The sequence below is a fragment of the Bubalus bubalis genome, chromosome 8, assembly GCF_019923935.1.
Source record: "Bubalus bubalis isolate 160015118507 breed Murrah chromosome 8, NDDB_SH_1, whole genome shotgun sequence".
In the NCBI taxonomy this organism is placed as follows: Eukaryota; Metazoa; Chordata; class Mammalia; order Artiodactyla; family Bovidae; genus Bubalus; species Bubalus bubalis.
Window position 1 is genome coordinate 12,443,118 of NC_059164.1, and position 18,744 is coordinate 12,461,861.

An 18,744-nucleotide genomic window follows, 5' to 3' on the forward strand; every position below is an offset into this window, starting at 1 on the left:
ATTTAAAAGGTGATGTAATTCAGATACTTTTCTAAAGTCACACAGAGTAAGTGGTCAAGCTCATTTATTTTTTACTGAACTGTGTATTTCCTTTTAAAAAATTATTTTTTATTGGAGTATAGTTGGTTTATCGGAGAAGGCAATGGCACCCCACTCCAGTACTCTTGCCTGGAAAATCCCATGGATGGAGGAGCCTGGTAGGCTGCAGTCCATGGGGTCGCTGAGGGTTGGACACGACTGAGCGACTTCCCTTTCACTTTTCACTTTCATGCATTAGAGAAGGAAATGGCAACCCATTCCAGTGTTCTTGCCTGGAGAATCCCAAGGACGGGGGAGCCTGGTGGGCTTCCGTCTATGGGGTCGCACAGAGTCAGACACGACTGAAGCAACTTAGCAGCAGGTAGCAGTTGGTTTATAGTGTGTTAGTTTCTGCCGTATAGCAGAGTGAATCAGATACATTCATTTATTCAACAAGATTCACTGAGTACCTATTATGTGCCAGGAACTGTTCTAGGAGATGGAGACAGAGCCATGAATCAAACAAGGGCCTTCATGGAAGTTACTTTCTAGTGGGAGGTAGGAAAAAACAAAACAACAAATGAAATAAATACACTCTGATATGTTAGGTGCTATGGAGATAAGTAAAGCAAGGTAAATAAAGTAAGAGACTGTGGGGTTTCTTTGGTTTATGTACATGCTATTTTTACAAAGGCTGATTAGAGAAAATGAGAATGTGAAGAAGCAAGTCATGTGGATACCTGGGGGTGGGCAGAGGTGGGAGGGGAGCATTCTAGGCATAAAAAAGCAGGTGCAAAGATTCTGAGGTAAGAGGACTAAACATGTTTGAGGAAGCCAGAGTGCCTGAAGTGGGGTGAGAAAGAGGAAGGAGAAGTCGGAGGGGCTTATGAGAAGGTGGTTTGCAGACCATTTATATGGCCTTGTAGGCTGTGCTAATGGGCTTCCCAAGTGGTGCTAGTGCTAAAGAACCCACCTGCCAATGCATGAGACATCAGAGACCTGGGCTCCTTCGCTGGGTCAGGAAGATCCCCTGGAAGAGGGAGTGGGAACCCATTCCAGTATTCTTGCCTGAAGAATCCAATGGACAGAGGATTCTGGCGGGCTATAGTCTAAGGGGTCGTAAAGAGTTGGACATGACTGAAGCGACTTAGCATGCATGTACTGCTTGAATATAGGTGACATTTCAAATAAGATGAGTGCTAAGTTGCCACTGGACTAGACAACTAGCCTAGTTTTACTGGGGACCTCCACAAGAGTTATTTTGGTGGCACACTGGTGAGAAAAGGTTAATCAAAATGGATTCAAAGGAAAAAGGGATAAACGGAAGTGAAACCAGTGAAGAATTGGAAGCATTTTCTTAAAATGGAAGCATAGCTAGAAGGGAATGATGGCTGATATGTTTGTTGACTGATGGGAGTGCTCTAGGAAAGGGAGAAAAACTTTTTGCAGGCAATTACTTGAGCACCACCTTGATTTGGAGACAGAAGATGGGGTCTAGGGCCCAAATGGAGGTGTTGTTCTTAGCGCAGACAGTTCATCCATCATCACTTCAGTTCAGTTCAGTCGCTCAGTCGTGTCTGACTCTTTGAAACCCCATGAATTGCAGCACTCCAGGCCTCCCGGTCCATCACCAACTCCCAGAGCTCACCCAAATTCATGTCCATCGAGTTGGTGATGCCATCCAGCCATCTCATCCTCCGTTGTCCCCTTCTCTTCCTGCCCCCAATCCCTCCCAGCATCAGAGTCTTTTCCAATGAGTCAACTCTTTGCATGAGGTGGCCAAAGTATTGAAGTTTCAGCTTTAGCATCAGTCCTTCCAATGAACACCCAGGGCTGATCTCCTTCAGAATGGACTGGTTGGATCTCCTTGCAGTCCAAGGGATTCTCAAGAGTCTTCTCCAACACCACAGTTCAAAAGCATCAATTCTTCGGTGCTCAGCCTTCTTCACAGTCCAACTCTCACATCTATACATGACCACAGGAAAAACCATAGCCTTGACTAGATGGACCTTTGTTGGCAAAGTAATGTCTCTGCTTTTGAATTTGCTGTCTAGGTCGGTCATAACTTTCCTTCCAAGGACTAAGCGTCTTTTAATTTCATGGCTGCGATCACCATCTGCAGTGATTTTGGAGCCCAGAAAAATAAAGTCTGTCGCTGTTTCCACTGTTTCCCCATCTATTTCCCATGACAGTAGAAGGAAAAGCAGTGCCTGTGTACCCAGATGTGCGGATGTTGGTAGATATGTTAATAAGAGTTTGTACAAGTTCTATTAAAATAGCTTCTGTTTTCTCAATGAAGAATGAGAAGTGGATGGAGACGAGGTTTGAAGGCTTAAGGCAAAGGTGAAGGTGTGAGATGTTTATCATGGGGAGCAAATGGACTTGGGAAATATAGGAGGGTTGCTGGTTGACTCAAGCCTATTAAAGGTTAATAGTCATGTGTTTGATTCAGAATGAGGTCTGTCTGACTCCTGAGCCTAAGCCCTTAGATTTAGCAGTTTCCACTGTGTTTTCTGATATTACCCACGAAGTGTAATTAAACCTGAAGGATCACAACACAAGAAGAGACCTAAAGAGGTCATTATATTTAATTCTCAAGACCTAAGGGAGAACTAGTGCTTTTATTGTGTTTGCAAATCTCCATGAAGGCAGATTCTACAGCCTTCCCTTCCTTGGGTATCTCGTGGATAACCCTACTCCAGCATCCCTTCCTTTTTTTTTTTTTTTTTTTTTTTGGTAAATCATCTAAACTAATTCTCTACTTCTTATTCCTTACCTGGAATAATTCATATGCATCCTAGCAAATTTTTACATCTTTTTGAAATCAACCCTGAATATTCACTGGAAGGACTCATGCTGAAGCTGAAGCTCCAATACTTTGGCCACTTGATGCAAGAGCTGACTCATTGGAAAAGTGCCTGATGCTGGGAAAGATTGAGGGCAGGAGGAGAAGGGGGCAACAGAGGATGAGATGGTTGGATGGCATCACCAACTCAATGGACATGAACTTGGGCACACTCTGAGAGATAGTGAAGGACAGGGAAGCCTGGTGTGCTACAGTCCATGGGGTTGCAAAGAGTCAGACATGACTTAGCGGCTGAACAATCAGTTTGTACCTAAGGCTTCCCTTTTCCCACATCAAAGTTTGTATTTCTCGCAAGTTTTTAGCTATTACGTATTTTTGCCTGTGGATCTTGGTCAAGGTATGTCTAAAAATACAAGAATTAGAACAATGCTTAACCCTTATATTTTCTTTATAAAATTTGAAGAAAGACTGCTGCCTAAACAGCCTGGAAAAATATTCATAAAATCTAATGTTGAAGGCACCTGGTTGGCCTCAGTTGTTAATTCTTACCTTCCTTGCAATTTCCTCATTGACCAATGGGCTTTGGAATGAAAAAATACTTTTTTATGATAAGTTTTGATGCAAGCACCTTAGAAATAAAGTCAATTGGTCATATTCTATGATAAATTGAACAACTTTTATTCAAAGTACAGTGATCCATAATTTTTAGCTATGAATATCTACTTCTTAGTTTGCACCCATTTTCTGGATCATTCACACTGGTATCTGCTGCTGCTGCAGTTTGTGTCTGACTCTGTGCGACCCCATAGACAGCAGCCCGCCAGGCTTCTCCCTCCCTGGGATTCTCCAGGCAAGAACACTGGAGGGGTTGCCATTTCCTTCTCCAATACATGAGAGTGAAAAGTGAAAGTGAAGTCGCTGAGTTGTGTCTGACTCTTAGCGACCCCATGGACTGCAGCCTACCAGGCTCCTCCATCCATGGGATTTTCCAGGCAAGAGTACTGGAGTGGGGTGCCATTTCTTTCTCCACATATGAAAGGTTCCTATTTAAAAATTTTACCTCTGCTTTGTCACTCATAACTAGTGAAATTCATTCTAGACTTTGCCATGCTATACATATCAGGAAAGCATAGAATTTGGAGGGGGAGGGACGTCAGATAAATTTGTGACTGCCACTCACGTGAGTGTGATTTTGAATGAATATCTTACTTCTTGAGCCTCAATTTCCTCCCCTGTGAAATGGGTATGCTCTATGCCTTGGCAATAATATGCAGACTGATTCCTTCACTAGAAAGTAATGAACCTTACTCACAGTACATCACAAATATGCTCAGAGCCCAGAAGATGGTGTCAAACATATTTGTATTTTTTTCTGGAGTCAATTTCAGTTCTTGCAAGGTCCCTCCCCCAATTCCTCACCCAACCTTCATCCTGCATCTATAAATATCTTCCCCTTGGACTACCTCCATTTTTTTATCTCCACCCAAATCTCTCTCTTCATAGTGGGACTTCTAGAAGACACACACACAAAAATCGGTGTCTTTCTAATATGACTCATTTCATAAAGCATAATTTTGTGTATATTTATGTTCTAAGGCCATCTTCCTTCCAGAGAAGAGAATGGAGAGAGACCAAGGGCATGGAGGTGCCAGAGAGACATACCTTGCCACTTTATCCATGAATAATTATAGCCTTCTCCTAAGGTTGCTTTAAGAATGAAACATGCTAATATTTAAAAAGTGCTTATCATTTCTGGTCATGTGTGTGTGCTAAGTTGCCTCAGTCATGTCCAACTCTTGCAACCCCATGGACTGTAGCCCGTCAGGCTCCTCTGTCCATAGGATTCTCCAGTTAAGAATACTGGAGTGGGTTGCCAGGCAACCATTAAATAAATAGTAACTGTAACTGCTGTTACCATTACTTATCTGTTGAGCAGTAGAATCAGTTTCCATATGCCTGGTTTGCCCACAGGGGTTTCCCAGGAGAGACAATGTATGAGAATACCTAAAGACTAAATGTTGAGTTTTATTCTGAACCCCACTGCTGGTTGACTTCATTGGAAAAGACTCTGATGCTGGGAGGGATTGGGGGCAGGAGGAGAAGGGGACAACAGAGGATGAGACGGCTGGATGGCATCACCGACTCAATGGACTTGAGTTTGCGTGAACTCTGGGAGTTGGTGATGGACGGGGAGGCCTGGCGTGCTGCAATTCATGGGGTCACAAAGAGTCAGTCGGACATGACTAAGTGACTGAACTGAACTGAACTGAAAACAGGTCTCTGCAAAATTAAGTTGTTCAGTTGCTAAGTCATGTCTGACTTACTGTGACCCCATGGACTGCAGCATGCCATGCTTCCCTGACCTTCACCATCTCCCCGAGTTTGCTCAAATTCATGTCCACTGAGTTGGTGATGCCATCCAACCATCTCATCCTCTGTCCCCGCCTTCTCTTCTTGCTTTCAATCTTACCCAGCATCAGAGTCTTTTCCAATGAGTCGGCTCTTCGCATCAGGTGGCCAAAGTACTGAAGGTTCAGCTTCAACATCAGTCCTTCCAATGAATATTCAGGGTTGATTTCCTTTAGGACTGACGAGTTTGATCTCCTAACTGTCCAAGGGACTCTCAAGAGTCTTCTCCAGCACCAAAGTTCGAAAGCATCAAAAGTAAGTAAAAGATCCTTGTCTCATTTCCTGGTAAGAATCTCATTAGGGATTGAGTTGCTGCTTCCCATCCCCGCAGGAGCGTGGTGCTGGTGGGGCGGAGCCACAGGTGACTCCAGATGGTGGAGGGAGAATCTGGTCCCATAGAATTGCTTCCTCCTGGCTCAAAATAGAGGGAAGTGGCTTCTGAAAGGTTTCCTGTGGGGCTGCTGGTCTGGAGAGCGGCAGTGGTCAAGCTAGAAACACACCCGCCTCCCCTTCCAAACTTCCTCTTCAATTTTAGAGTCAAAGTGGTCTTCACCAATTAGGAGAGGTCTTTAAAATTTCCAACATCAAACAATTGCTGCTTCAAAAAAAAAGGCATTCTGCCTGATTCCTAAAGATTTCTTTCAGTTACTTCCAGACTTTCTTGGCTAGACCTCTGGTGAAAGAGAATGAAAGCGCTTCCTTCTGGGATTGGAGATCTTGAGCATTTCAATTTTAGAAAGAAATCCTATCAGAATGTTACCTGTGGAGGAAGGGAATGTGACTATACTCAAAGCCCTGAAATTGAGATGTTGCCCTCTGGAATTCCCCCGTTGGCTTGTGGTGCAGAAAGGATTGGTAGCTATCCGGATCTGCCTACAGCTCTGGACAGTAGAACATCCCTCTCCTTGACATGTAACTTCTTGAGGCTGGTAAGACAATTATAATGACAAACTGTATTGAAACTGAAGTTAATGCTTTTTAAAAAAGTGCCAGACTAGAGGGGACAGGTCTTTAAATGGAGTTTCTGTTCTCCCACAAGGAATCTTCCAAATGTGAAGAAGATCTTAAGTCCTGTTCACAAAGGCAGTTTTCTGAGAGAGAACAGCAAGGGAAGTAGGAAGAGGGGCTTAGTAACTGTAGGTATAAGTTCTCATTGTGGCCATGTGATTTTGAAGTCCCTTAATCTTTCAGAACCAAGAGAAAACAAAGATTAAAAATATCAGCTTTCCAGGAATGTCTGAACAGTGAGTAAGGCATGTAAATCGTTGAGGCTAGTAAGGTGCACAACAAAATTTCTTCCTTTCCTTTTCCTCCCAAAATGTACTCTTGGTCCATTGTAGGAGTCTTCCCTACCAGCCTTACTTCAGCAGCTTCACTCACCTGTAGAATAAAATACAATTACATGTTCCAGGGAACACTGTCTGTGGTTGCCATCTTATTCAGTTCTGTTGTGCTCCTCTTACTTCCTCTAATTTGGCCATATGCTAAAGAGATTTAAGGATTCAGTTGGCTACTGGTAGATGGTTGGTATTTTAAACACTTTTGTTGCTACCCAATAGACCGAATAAGAGAACTGGCCCCTTTCCAAAGGAAAACTAGAGAAAAACTATTCAATTTACTATGCAGATGCTTCAAAGTGATTTAGAGCAACTACTCCACAGCCTGACTTTCTAAAGAGAAAGTCATCTTTACAACAAGTATGACTGACTCATTTATCCAGAAGATAAAGTGATTTGTTCTCTTGTGGATGGGGAATTCGGTTTCCTTATTTACAAGGAACAAGGTCAGAGCTGAAGATGCTGTCTTCCAAATACAAAACAAATTTGTAGAGGGTGTATTTCACTGAAAGCCACCTGTATGTAATTTATGTATAAATTACATAAGGGGGAAAAAAAAGAATTATAGGGCCTGTAATTGCTTTCCAGGGTACAGAAGGACATTTGATTTTTTTTTTTCCCTTCAGCATAATTCAGAAGGAAGTGATACCCCAGGGAGCCAAGACTGGGTTTTCTTATAGGGCAAGAAAGACATTTTCTGAGGAAGGAAAAGGTGTGTAAAAGTTTGGGGAAGGTAAAGAAGATTTCTGCCATTGAACCATTCTGCATATGAAGCCCAGGGTATAAGCAGTCTCTTTGATCATCAGGTATTTTTCTGCACACAAAGATGTCAATATAAAAGGGCAGACATCGCTTTAGAATTTCTCTGCTGAAGTGGCTTACAGGTGGTACTTGTATTGGAAGGGTGGCAGGGAGGTTTACCTTGAATCTGTTTTCTGATTTATGCTTTTAGGGGTCAGATGATGAAGGGAAGGGTCTTAAGGTCTCTCCAGTTGCCACCTTTTGTCCAACTCTTCTTCTAAGAAGGGAGAATAGAGACCCCGGACATGTGCAAAAGGTGAAGTCTCCCGGGTTTGCAAAGAGAAAGTGGAAGCTTCTACCTTCTGGGTCCACACCAGCCCCTCCTCATTTGGTGATCAAGGTTCCTGGGAGTCACCATAGAGTGATGGTTTAGAGTTTGCTTTCTCAAGCATCTCTTTTTTGTTGTTGCCTGGTGAAATGTTTACTGAGGCTTAAAGAAGGCATGTCCAGCTGTCTTAGTTCTGGAAGAAGCTAGACGTGTCAGCTCACAGAGTTGGGAGGCTGTCAGGCTAAAAGGAGCCTTTCCTGCTGTGAGAACCATCTTCTGTCAGCAGAAAACTTATTAGTCAATGTAAGCAAAACCCAACGCGGCAGGCAGTGGGAGCTTCAGACGTTGTGTGTCTCAAGACGGATGTTTCAGGACTACTTGACATTTTTTATCCTATGAAAGGTTAGTTATATCCGTGTGATATATGGGAGTATGCCAGGTGCAAACTGAAGCACCAAATGTATGAAGTTAGGCTCCTGAACTGTGAATGAATTGTATTCCTGTATACAGGTAGCGCTAGTGGTAAAGAACCCACGTGCCAGTGCAGGAGACATCAAAGGCCTGGAATCCCTGGGTCGGGAAGATCCCCTGGAGGCGGGCACAGCAACCCCTCCAGTACTCTTGCCTGGAGAGTCCGATAGACAGAGGAGCCTGGCAGGGTACAGTCTACAGGATCACAGAGAGTCGGACATGACTGAAGTGACTTAGCACAGCATACATAACTTAGTTTGAACTGTTTCTGAATAGAGGCTGGGAATAGGGCTGCCACACAAAATATAGGATGCTCAATTAAATTTGAAATTCATCAGTAAAAAGTAACTTTTAGTATGAATATGTCCCATGCATTACTGAGGCCATATTTATCCTAAAAACAGCCTCCATGATTATTATTATTTGCTAAATCAGGAAACCCTAGGTGATAAAGCGTGTGTTACAAGAGGAGAGTTAGCTTTTGGCCACATCTCCTTTGTGTTCAACGTGTTGGCAGGCAGCGGGAGGTAAGGAATTCCTAAAGCCGGATTACCTGTACTGGGCGTGTGAGCACTGTGTCTTTAAGCATAACCAGTGTGGTTTCCATAAAGAGTGAGTGTAGCCTGGGAATTCATGCAGCGCAGAAGTCAGTGTTCTGAATGGAGACCTGAACTACAAGCTGCCTGACTTCCCCATGCTCTTTGTTTTCGGAATTCCTGTACAAGTGTATTTTTGACTCGGGCCTTGGATTGATTTCAGCTGGCGTCTACGTCCTGGTAACTCTTAAATTTAAATCTTCATTGTGGATTATTCATCTGATTACCTGCGTACTTTTCACCATGGTATATTCTTCCAGAAAGGATGTATCTGGGAGTCTTTAGAGAAGGATGTATAAAGAGGTCTTGAAGGATGATATTTTCATTATTATTATTAACATCTTTGCATTAAAAAGGGAATTATTTTGAAATTTCAACAAAATCCAGCCTATAATTACTGTAATGATTATAATAAAGAATGTTTCTTGTTCCAAATATCTGCAATAGGATTTGTACCCATAAACCATTCATTTCACTGGTCATTAATAAGGATTAAAATAAGGTTATCAGACTACATTTGAAAGGGCACTAAACTCAGATGAAGGCCTAAAACCATGCTTTCTCTTTGTGTGCTTCTTGGGGTTTCAATTTTCTTATCTTCAAGTTAAAAGTATTAGATAATCCCTAGGGTCCTTTGCAACCCTCACAGTCTCTGATGGTGTTATGGTAGCTTATAAACTAGTGTTCAGAGCAGTCAGTCAGCCTCAGGTTTTGTCTGTCTCTCTTCCATAGAGCTGCATATCTGCCATTCTCATCCCAACTACAGAAAAGAGTGACCACATCTGCCTCAATTCCCCAAGACCAAGGTCCTAGAATAATTACCTCCCCACCTTGACAGCCATGTACCCATAGAGAAATCCTTCTGGTTACATTTTCCATAGACTCAGAAATGCTGACTCTTCAGAGGTCCCGTAGCAATGGATGTCTGACTCCAACCCTTAGGGGTTGATGATACAGGATTATTCTTTATTTATGTAGACCTAGCTGAAATATGGTCAGCATCTCAACTTTGTGCACTGTACCCAGAATATGTATGTGAATGGATCTTCTCATTGTAGTATTTATGTTGTGCACATTTGGAGCTCACCACTGGGCAGGATGATTCTGATGCCTTAGCTGGTTTGGAGCTTCGGTATGCACATTTAGTCTGCACTGCAGTTCTTAAATACAGGGACAGTTGAAAGCAATTGTGTGCTTGAACTGGCTTGCTGTAGCTTGCGAAAAATGTTTATTAAATTACCAGGAGTTTTGTGAGTTGATTGTTAAATGCAACCATTATTAAAAATCAAGTCATAACAACCTACAACAAATAAAGCATATTAAAAACAAAAACTCAAAATGTATTATTAATACCTCCTGATTATTTTACTCTGCACGTCTCTGCTCTTGATATTATTTGCATATACGGGAGCTGTTTGATGAAAACATATGATGATGTTACTGTACACCTCTTCCCTACCATATATTCAGAGACCTCATGTGGGTCACTTTACATAGGCCATGACGCAAGTGTTTACATCACAGAAACCAGCAAATGTTACCATTCAGACCTTGACTTATTTCTTTGTTGATGTCTAAATTTCCAAAATTAATGGAGAGAATGTTACTAATGCAGATTAAACTTAAAACTTTGCGGTGTGTGGTGTCTGTAGCTCTTACATTGTGAATAGTACAAAAAATTGAGAAAATCTGCTTCCAGTATTCAAAAAACCCTTAAATGCTTCCACATAAAAGTCCTTATGTCATTGATGAATGAGTGACTTTCCAATGTGTGTCTTCATTGTTTCCCATTTGTGAAGCAATTGCTACTCAATGTAATAAAAATATCAACGGATATAAACATAGGAACTACAGGCACTCTCCAGTTGCAGACACAGACTAGCTCTGAACACAACTTATGTCTATACAAAATTGATATAAAAAAGTTAAAGCATTTTGAGAGCACCAGTTGGCCTTAGGGAATAGAAAATAAATCATATTGGATATTTTGTTATTTGTAAATTGTAGGCTTCACATTCTTTATATTAGCAAAACATAAACTTATATACATATAGATATGTGTACAATTTTTTTTTTTTTTTTTTACAAAATGCCCGTTGAACATTTTCTAGCACACAGTTGACTTAAACCTCTACTTGGTAGAGCCCCTTCTGGTTAGCCTGTTTGTGAGGACTGACATAGTCCTCAGGTGAGGCCATGCTTCCTAAGACCATACCATGTGAAGCAGAAAAAGCTTTTGAAAAAATTTCAATATTAATTTATGAGAAAAGTGCTCCAGAAAGAAGGCATGGAGGGAATATGCCACAATATAATAAAGGCCACATATGACAGACCCACAGCTAACATCATATTCAATGGTGACACGCAGAAAGCATTTCCTCTAAGATTAGCAACAAGACATGGATGGCCACTCTCACCACTTTCATTCAACTTAGTTTTGACTTCTGGAGTCACACAGACCTGAGTTTGAATCCTGTCTCTGTCATTTACTAGCTAAATACACTTGAGTTTATATTCTTTCTGCCTTTGATTTTAAGTCTGTCATGAAGAGATAATTATAAGACTAAGTACTGGAGTTTCAGCTTTAGCATCATTCCTTCTAAAGAACACCCAGGACTGATCTCCTTTAGGATGGACTGGTTGGATGTCCTTGCAGTCCAAGGGACTCTCAAAAGTCTTCTCCAACACCACAGTTCAAAAGCATCAATTCTTCGGTGCTCAGCTTTCTTCACAGTCCAACTCTCACATTCATACATGACCACTGGAAAAACCATAGCCTTGACTAAATGGACCTTTGTTGGCAAAGTAATGTCTCTGCTTTTGAATATGCTGTCTAGGTTGAGAGTCCCTTGGACTGCAAGGAGATCCAACCAGTCCATTCTAAAGGAGATCAGTCCTGGGTGTTGTTTGGAAGGAATGATGCTAAAACTGAAACTCCAGTACTTTGACCACCTCATACGAAGAGTTGACTCATTGGAAAAGACTCTGATGCTGGGAGGGATTGGGGGCAGGAGGAGAAGGGGACGACAGAGGATGAGATGGCTGGATGGCATCACTGACTCAATGGACGTGAGTCTGAGTGAACTCCAGGAGTTGGTGATGGACAGGGAGGCCTGGTGTGCTGCAAATCATGGGGTCGCAAGGAGTCGGACACGGCTGAATGACTGAACTGAACTGAACTGAACTGAACCTCATAGGGCTGTCAGAAAATTCAGCATATATTTAACACAGGCCATGGCACATTTAAGTTCTCAAAAATGGTAGCTATAATTTTTTTCCCTATGTCCTCTCTCCTGCCTAATAGGATTCATCAAGCTTCAGACCACAGTCCTCTACCTTTTCTGTTTATATTCATTTAGAGTGTAACTGGGAGAAGGCAATGGTACCCCACTCCAGTACTCTTGCCTGGAAAATCCCATGGATGGAGGAGCCTGGTAGGCTGCAGTCCATGGGGTCGCTAGGAGTCAGACACGACTGAGCGACATCACTTTGACTTTTCACTTTCATGCATTGGAGAAGGAAATGGCAACTCACTCCAGTGTTCTTGCCTGGAGAATCCCAGGGACGGAGGAGCCTGGTGTGCTGCCATCTATGGGGTCGCACAGAGTTGGACATGACTGAAGTGACTTAGCAGCAGCAGCAGCAACAGGCTCAGTGTAACTGAGCCTGACCAGCACATTCTGTGGTGATTCACAAATCTCCTCCTCCATCTTGACCTTCTCATTAGGGTATCTATTCATGCACATTTTATTTATTTATTTATTTTTTTATGCACATTTTAAACCAACCTAGGACGTAACACAGGACATACCTTCTGTTCATTGTCTGACCATCCTCAGATTAGAATGCCCTTCCCGTTTCCTCATTTCCATGGATGGTACCCTATTTGTGCTTGATCTCGGGTTTCAAAGCTGCATTCTATACTCTCTGTATCTGATGAGTCATTAAACCCTACTTGTTCTTTCTCGCAGCCTCAGTTACCCTTCCTGCTCATGACTAACAGGGAAGCTGGCTGACGAGCCATCTGGTGCACTCCCATGCCTTGATAGCCTTGTTTTTCCCTTTGTGGTCATGGTGCTCAGGAGACACTGATGATCTTTTAACTAATAAGTTAGTCTTTTATTATTTACTGGCATGCATTGCTTTTGAACTCTTTGAAATATCTATGTCTTTTTCTCTTCAACTAGGCTGCAAGCTCCTTGAGGACGAAAGCAGGATATGAACTCAGAATTACTGTCACAGTGCTTAACCCAGTGCTCAATAAAGGCTTTCCCATGGGATGAATTGATTGAATATAACCCTTTCTTATTAAGAGTATGTTTTTTGTTGTTGCTTGTTTTAGCCACTAAGTCACATGTGACCCTTTTACAACCCCAAGGACTGTAGCCTGCCTGGCTCCTTTGTCCATGGAATTCTCCAGGCAAGAATACTGGAGGGGGTTGCCATTTCCTTTTCTAGGAATATGTAGTTTTCTAGATATCATAGCTAGATGTAAATATGTAGCTTCCTAATGCCTGTTAGGTCGGTCCCAAGCTCTTCAAGCCGACCTTCTAGTTATACTGTCAGCTGGCCCCATCTTACCTGCTCTTAACTTTATCTTCCTGAAATGGGCCCTTCAGTCAGGTGACCTTGGCACACACACACATAACTGGGTATTAAAATGACCATCCTTCCATCTTAGTTTTCTCTGAAGTCCCAAGACTTTGGGTACTTACCACCTCACACAGAAAAATGCAATGCTACACCACCTAAGAAGGACTTGTAAAGGAGGTGGGAAAAACCAGTTTTGTGACTTTTGCCCAATAACAATAGCTGGAGGTTCAGAAGGACCAGGAAATTAGGAAGAAAATTTCCTTCAAAAAGTTAATTAAGTGCAGAGCCATGCCCACTTTCTAATGGTAGGCATACTGGTTTATCATAAAGGGTAAAACTCGGGAATAGACAATTAGAGGTGATACGTCGGGCAAGGCATGGGGAGGGTGCACAGAGTTTTCATGCCCTTTTGGAGCACGTCACCCTCCAAGCACTTTGATGTGCTCACCCACCTAGAAGCTGCCTGAAACACCATCTTTTAGGGAGTTTCATTAGGTGTGACTGATGAAATCATTGGCCACTGGTGGTTGAACTCAATCTCCAGCCCCTCTGTCTTTCCCTGGTGGTAGAAAGAAAGGTGTGTAAAAGTTTCAAGCCTCTAATCAAGGATTGGTCTTTCCAGTAACCAGTCTACATCTCGAAGCTCTCTCAGTTCAGTTCAGTTCAGTAGCTCAGTCATGTCCTGCTCTTTGCGACCCCATGAACTGCAGCATGCCAGGCCTCCCTGTCCATCACCAACTCCTAGAGTTTACCCAAACTCATGTCCATTGAGTCGGTGATGCCATCCAACCTTCTCATCCTGTCGTCCCCTTCTCCTCCTGCCTTCAATCTTTCCCAGCATCAGGGTCTTTTCAAATGAGTCAGTTCTTTGCATGAGGTGGCCAAAGTATTGGAGTTTCAGCTTCAGCATCAGTCCTTCCAATGAATATTCAGGACTGATCTCCTTTAGGATGGACTGGTTGGATCTCCTTGCAGTCCAAGGGACTCTCAAGAGTCTTCTCCAACACCACAGTTTAAAAGCATCAATTCTTCAGTGCTCAGCTTTCTTTATAGTCCAACTCTCACATCCATACATGACTACTGGAAAAATCAAGGTTTGACTAGATGGGCCTTTGTTGGTAAAGTAATGTCTCTGCTTTTTAATATGCTGTCCAGGTTGGTCATAACTTTCCTTCCAAGGGGTAAGCATCTTTTAATTTCATGGCTGCAGTCACCATCTGCAATAATTTTGGAGCCCCCCAAAATAAAGCCTATTGTCATTTCCATTGTTTCCCCATTACCATGAAGTGATGGGACCAGCTGCCATGATCTTAGTTGTCTGAATGTTGAGCTTTAAGCCAACTTTTTCACTCTCCTCTTTCACTTTCATCAAGAGGCTTTTTAGTTCCTCTTCACTTGCTGTCGTAAGGGTGGTGTCATCTGCATATCTGAGGTTGTTGATATTTCTCCCGGCAATCTTGATTCCAGCTTGTGCTTCTTCCAGCCCAGCGTTTATTATGATGTACTCTGCATATAAGTTAAATAAGCAGGGTGACAATATAGAGCCTTGATGTACTCCTTTCCCGATTTGGATCCAGTCTGCTGTTCCATGTCCAGTTCTATCTGTTGCTTCCTGATCTGCATACAGATTTCTCAAGAGGCAGATCAGGTGTTCTGGTATTCCCATCTGTTTAAAAATTTAAGAATTCTTAAATTCTCTCTAGGAGCCCCATTAAGAGTTACTTCATTAGCATAATTGAATGATGTAAAGGAGCTCCATTAAGGAGATCTGTGTGTTAGGAACCAGAGCAAAGATCAAGTATGTATTTCCTGTTATCCCACATCCACTGCAGCTTGAAATAAGCCTAGACTATGGGAGAGGAGAAACTTCTGAATAAAATTTAGAGTTTCAGTTATTAAAGTAAAATCAACATTTTTATTACTGAAATGACATTTTTCTCCTGTCTAGAAAAAAGTAGACACAGATGTGAGTCCTGCCCAGGGTGTCATGTCAGAAATGGAGAAGGGTTCTAGGCAGTGAGTTAGTGTGAGCAGGACAAGGGGAAATACTAAAGTGGTGTTTTCTTTATACCCTTTGAAGCAAGTCTGTTTCAACACAAATGTTATGTTTGCTGATGCTACACATGTAGACGGGTCTCTAAGGGCATGCAGGCAGGCTTGACTGCATACACACACATACACACCCCTTTCTACCATTTAGGTTCTACAGTTGCACTCGTCTCCTCCAAGAAGTCTTTTCTGGTTAGCCCAAATCACACAGCTCTCCTTCTTGGAATTCCTATAATTCCTGTTTTTCAAACCTAACACTTACATATATGAACCAACCATACATCTTCACTGATCTTTCCTTGTTTCATTTATGTGTTTTGCTTCTCATTCTTATAGTAAGCCTCTCACCAGAAACCAGTATATTTTACTCCTGGAATATGTCTTCTATATCCCTCCATTGTCACTTAATAAAGGCTGCATGATTGATTCGTCAGATGTGTCCAGATTTCATGGTGACATCAGAGGTTGGTTAAATATTCAGTTTAGTCCAAGATCAGATCAGATCAGATCAGTCCCTCAGTCATGTCCGACTCTTTGTGACCCCATGAATTGCGGCACGCCAGGCCTCCCTGTCCATCACCAACTCCCGGAGTTCACTCAGACTCACATCCATCAAGTCAGTGATGCCATCCAGCCATCTCATCCTCTGTCGTCCCCTTCTCCTCCTGCCCCCAACCTTTCCCAGCATCAGAGTCTTTTCCAATGAGTCAACTCTTCACATGAGGTGGCCAAAGTACTGGAGTTTCAGCTTTAGCATCATTCCTTCCAAAGAAATCCCAGGACTGATCTCCTTCAGAATGGATTGGTTGGATCTCCTTGCAGTCCAAGGGACCCTCAAGAGTCTTCTCCAACACCACAGTTCAAAAACATCAATTCTTCAGCGCTCAGCCTTCTTCACAGTCCAACTCTCACATCCATACATGACCACTGGAAAACCCATAGCCTTGACTAGACGAAACTTTGTTGGCAAAGTAATGTCTCTGCTTTTGAATATGCTATATAGGTTGGTCATAACTTTCCTTCCAAGGACTAAGCGTCTTTTACTTTCATGGCTGCAATCACCATCTGTAGTGATTTTGGAGCCCAGAAAAATAAAGTCTGACACTGTTTCCACTGTTTCCCCATCTATTTCCCCTGAAGTGGTGGGACCGGATGCCATGATCTTCATTTTCTGAATGTTGAGCTTTAAGCCAACTTTTTCACTCTCCACTTTCATTTTCATCAAGAGGCTTTTTAGTTCCTCTTCACTTTCTGCCACGAGGGTGGTGTCATCTGCATATCTGAGGTTATTGATATTTCTCCCGGCAATCTTGATTCCAGCTTGTGTTTCTTCCAGTCCAGCGTTTCTCATGGTGTACTCTGCATATAAGCTAAATAAACAGGGTGACAATATACAGCCTTGACGAACTCCTTTTCCTATTTGGAACCAGTCTGTTGTTCCATGCCCAGTTCTAACTGTTGCTTCCTGACCTGCATACAAATTTCTCAAGAGGCAGATCAGGTGCTCTGGTATTCCCATCTCTTGAAGAATTTTCCACAGTTTATTGTGATCCACACAGTCAAAGGCTTCGGCATAGTCAATAAAGCAGAAATAGATGTTTTTCTGGAACTCTCTTGCTTTTTCTATGAGCCAGCAGATGTTGGCAATTTGATCTCTGGTTCCTCTGCCTTTTCTAAAACCAGCTTGAACATCAGGAAGTTCACAGTTCACATATTGCTGAAGCCTGGCTTGGAGAATTTTGAGCATTACTTTACTAGCGTGTGAGATGAGTGCAATTGTGCGGTAGTTTGAGCATTCTTTGGCATTGCCTTTCTTCGGGAGTGGAATGAAAACTGACCTTTTCCAGTCCTGTGGCCACTGGTGAGTTTTCCAAATTTCCTGGCATATTGAGTGCAGCACTTTCACAGCATCATCTTTCAGGATTTGGAATAGCTCAACTGGAATTCCATCACCTCCACTAGCTTTGTTCGTAGTGATGCTTTCTAAGGCCCACTTGACTTCATATTCCAGGATGTCTGGCTCTAGGTCAGTGATCACACCATCGTGATTATCTGGGTCGTGAAGATCTTTTTTGTACAGTTCTTCTGTGTATTCTTGCCATCTCTTCTTAATATCTTCTGCTTCTGTTAGGTCCATACCATTTCTGTCCTTTATCGAGCTCATCTTCGCATGAAATGTTCCTTTGGTATCTCTGATTTTCTTGAGGAGATCCCTAGTCTTTCCCATTCTGTTGTTTTCCTCTATTTCTTTGCATTGATCGCTGAAGAAGGCTTTCTTATCTCTTCATGCTATTCTTTGGAACTCTGCATTCAGATGTTTATATCTTTCCTTTTCTCCTTTGCTTTTCGCTTCTCTTCTTTTCACAGCTAAAACCTAAAGCTCAATCTTCCTGTCTCCTGGTGGAAATGCTGGCTCCTTGGACTCAGCTGTTTTTGTTGTTGTTGGTGGTGGTGGTGGTGGTTGCCCAATGAACTGTTGAACAGAGCATGCTAATGAAAGAGCTAATCTTCATTCAGTCTTTCGTTTATTGCTGATGAAGGTGAAAACAGCAGTGAGTGTAGTTTGGAATATGACACAGGTCCTCTTTGGGCGTTGCGCTGGGAAGATGCCTTTGATCAACATTCGTGCTGCTCTATAGTTTGCGTTACCTCATAGTCACCAGTAGGCTTAAGTTCTTGGTTTATGACTATTCAGCTTTTTGCTAATAAAACTTTCTATAGAACTAGAAGAGTTTCCCAGACCTCTGGAAGTATATTTTGAGATCAGCCTCTCTCAAAATTGCTTCAGTTACGGGCAGGGCATGCATTTCATCAGACTTCCATCTTGTTTGTTAGCAACCTCTTTTTTACTTTGTCCCAAATGATGAAGGAAATGAGTCTTATGTTTTTGATCCTCCCATCTACCACAGGAGCTGGCAGTGTGTCTGAATACTCAAAAGCTTGAGACTTTGTCAGAGCATTTCAGGGCTAAAAGGAGGCTTATAGGTCCATGAAGCCTTGATGTCTCTGTGAGTGGAATGAATGAGTCATATATGTGCACTGAACAAATAAAAGTCTACGGTGTCTCCGTAGGTGATACAGGCCTGCCATTCATATCCCAAAGCAATTGAAGTTGTTGTGAACGCCTATGAACACATCAAGTGGAACGTGAAGTGGAAAAGAGCCATCCCTGATGATGACTTGGAGGTAAAGCATCCATTCACTTCCTCTGGTTTTTCACTCCCCAGGACTTCCAGAACACAATGGAAGTACAGGAAATTCTAATTTTTTAAAAAAAAAAGGGTTTTGAGAATGCTTTAAGAATTTGAGAATGCCACTCCAATATGAGACAAAGGATTATAAAATGCAGGTGTGAGCATAGATAAATAAATAGGTATGTAACACTTGGGAGCATCT

At 42.4% G+C, this 18,744-nt stretch overlaps 1 protein-coding gene across 1 annotated transcript in view; it reads left to right on the plus strand.

The window, feature by feature from the left end:
- Positions 1–18,744, plus strand: part of ASB4 (ankyrin repeat and SOCS box containing 4) — an 86,266-nt gene that overhangs the window by 58,532 nt on the left and 8,990 nt on the right. The window contains exon 4 of the mRNA XM_006065922.4: positions 18,421–18,534. Coding sequence (XP_006065984.1) covers positions 18,421–18,534 — 114 coding nt within the window. The remainder of the gene's footprint in view (positions 1–18,420; positions 18,535–18,744) is intronic.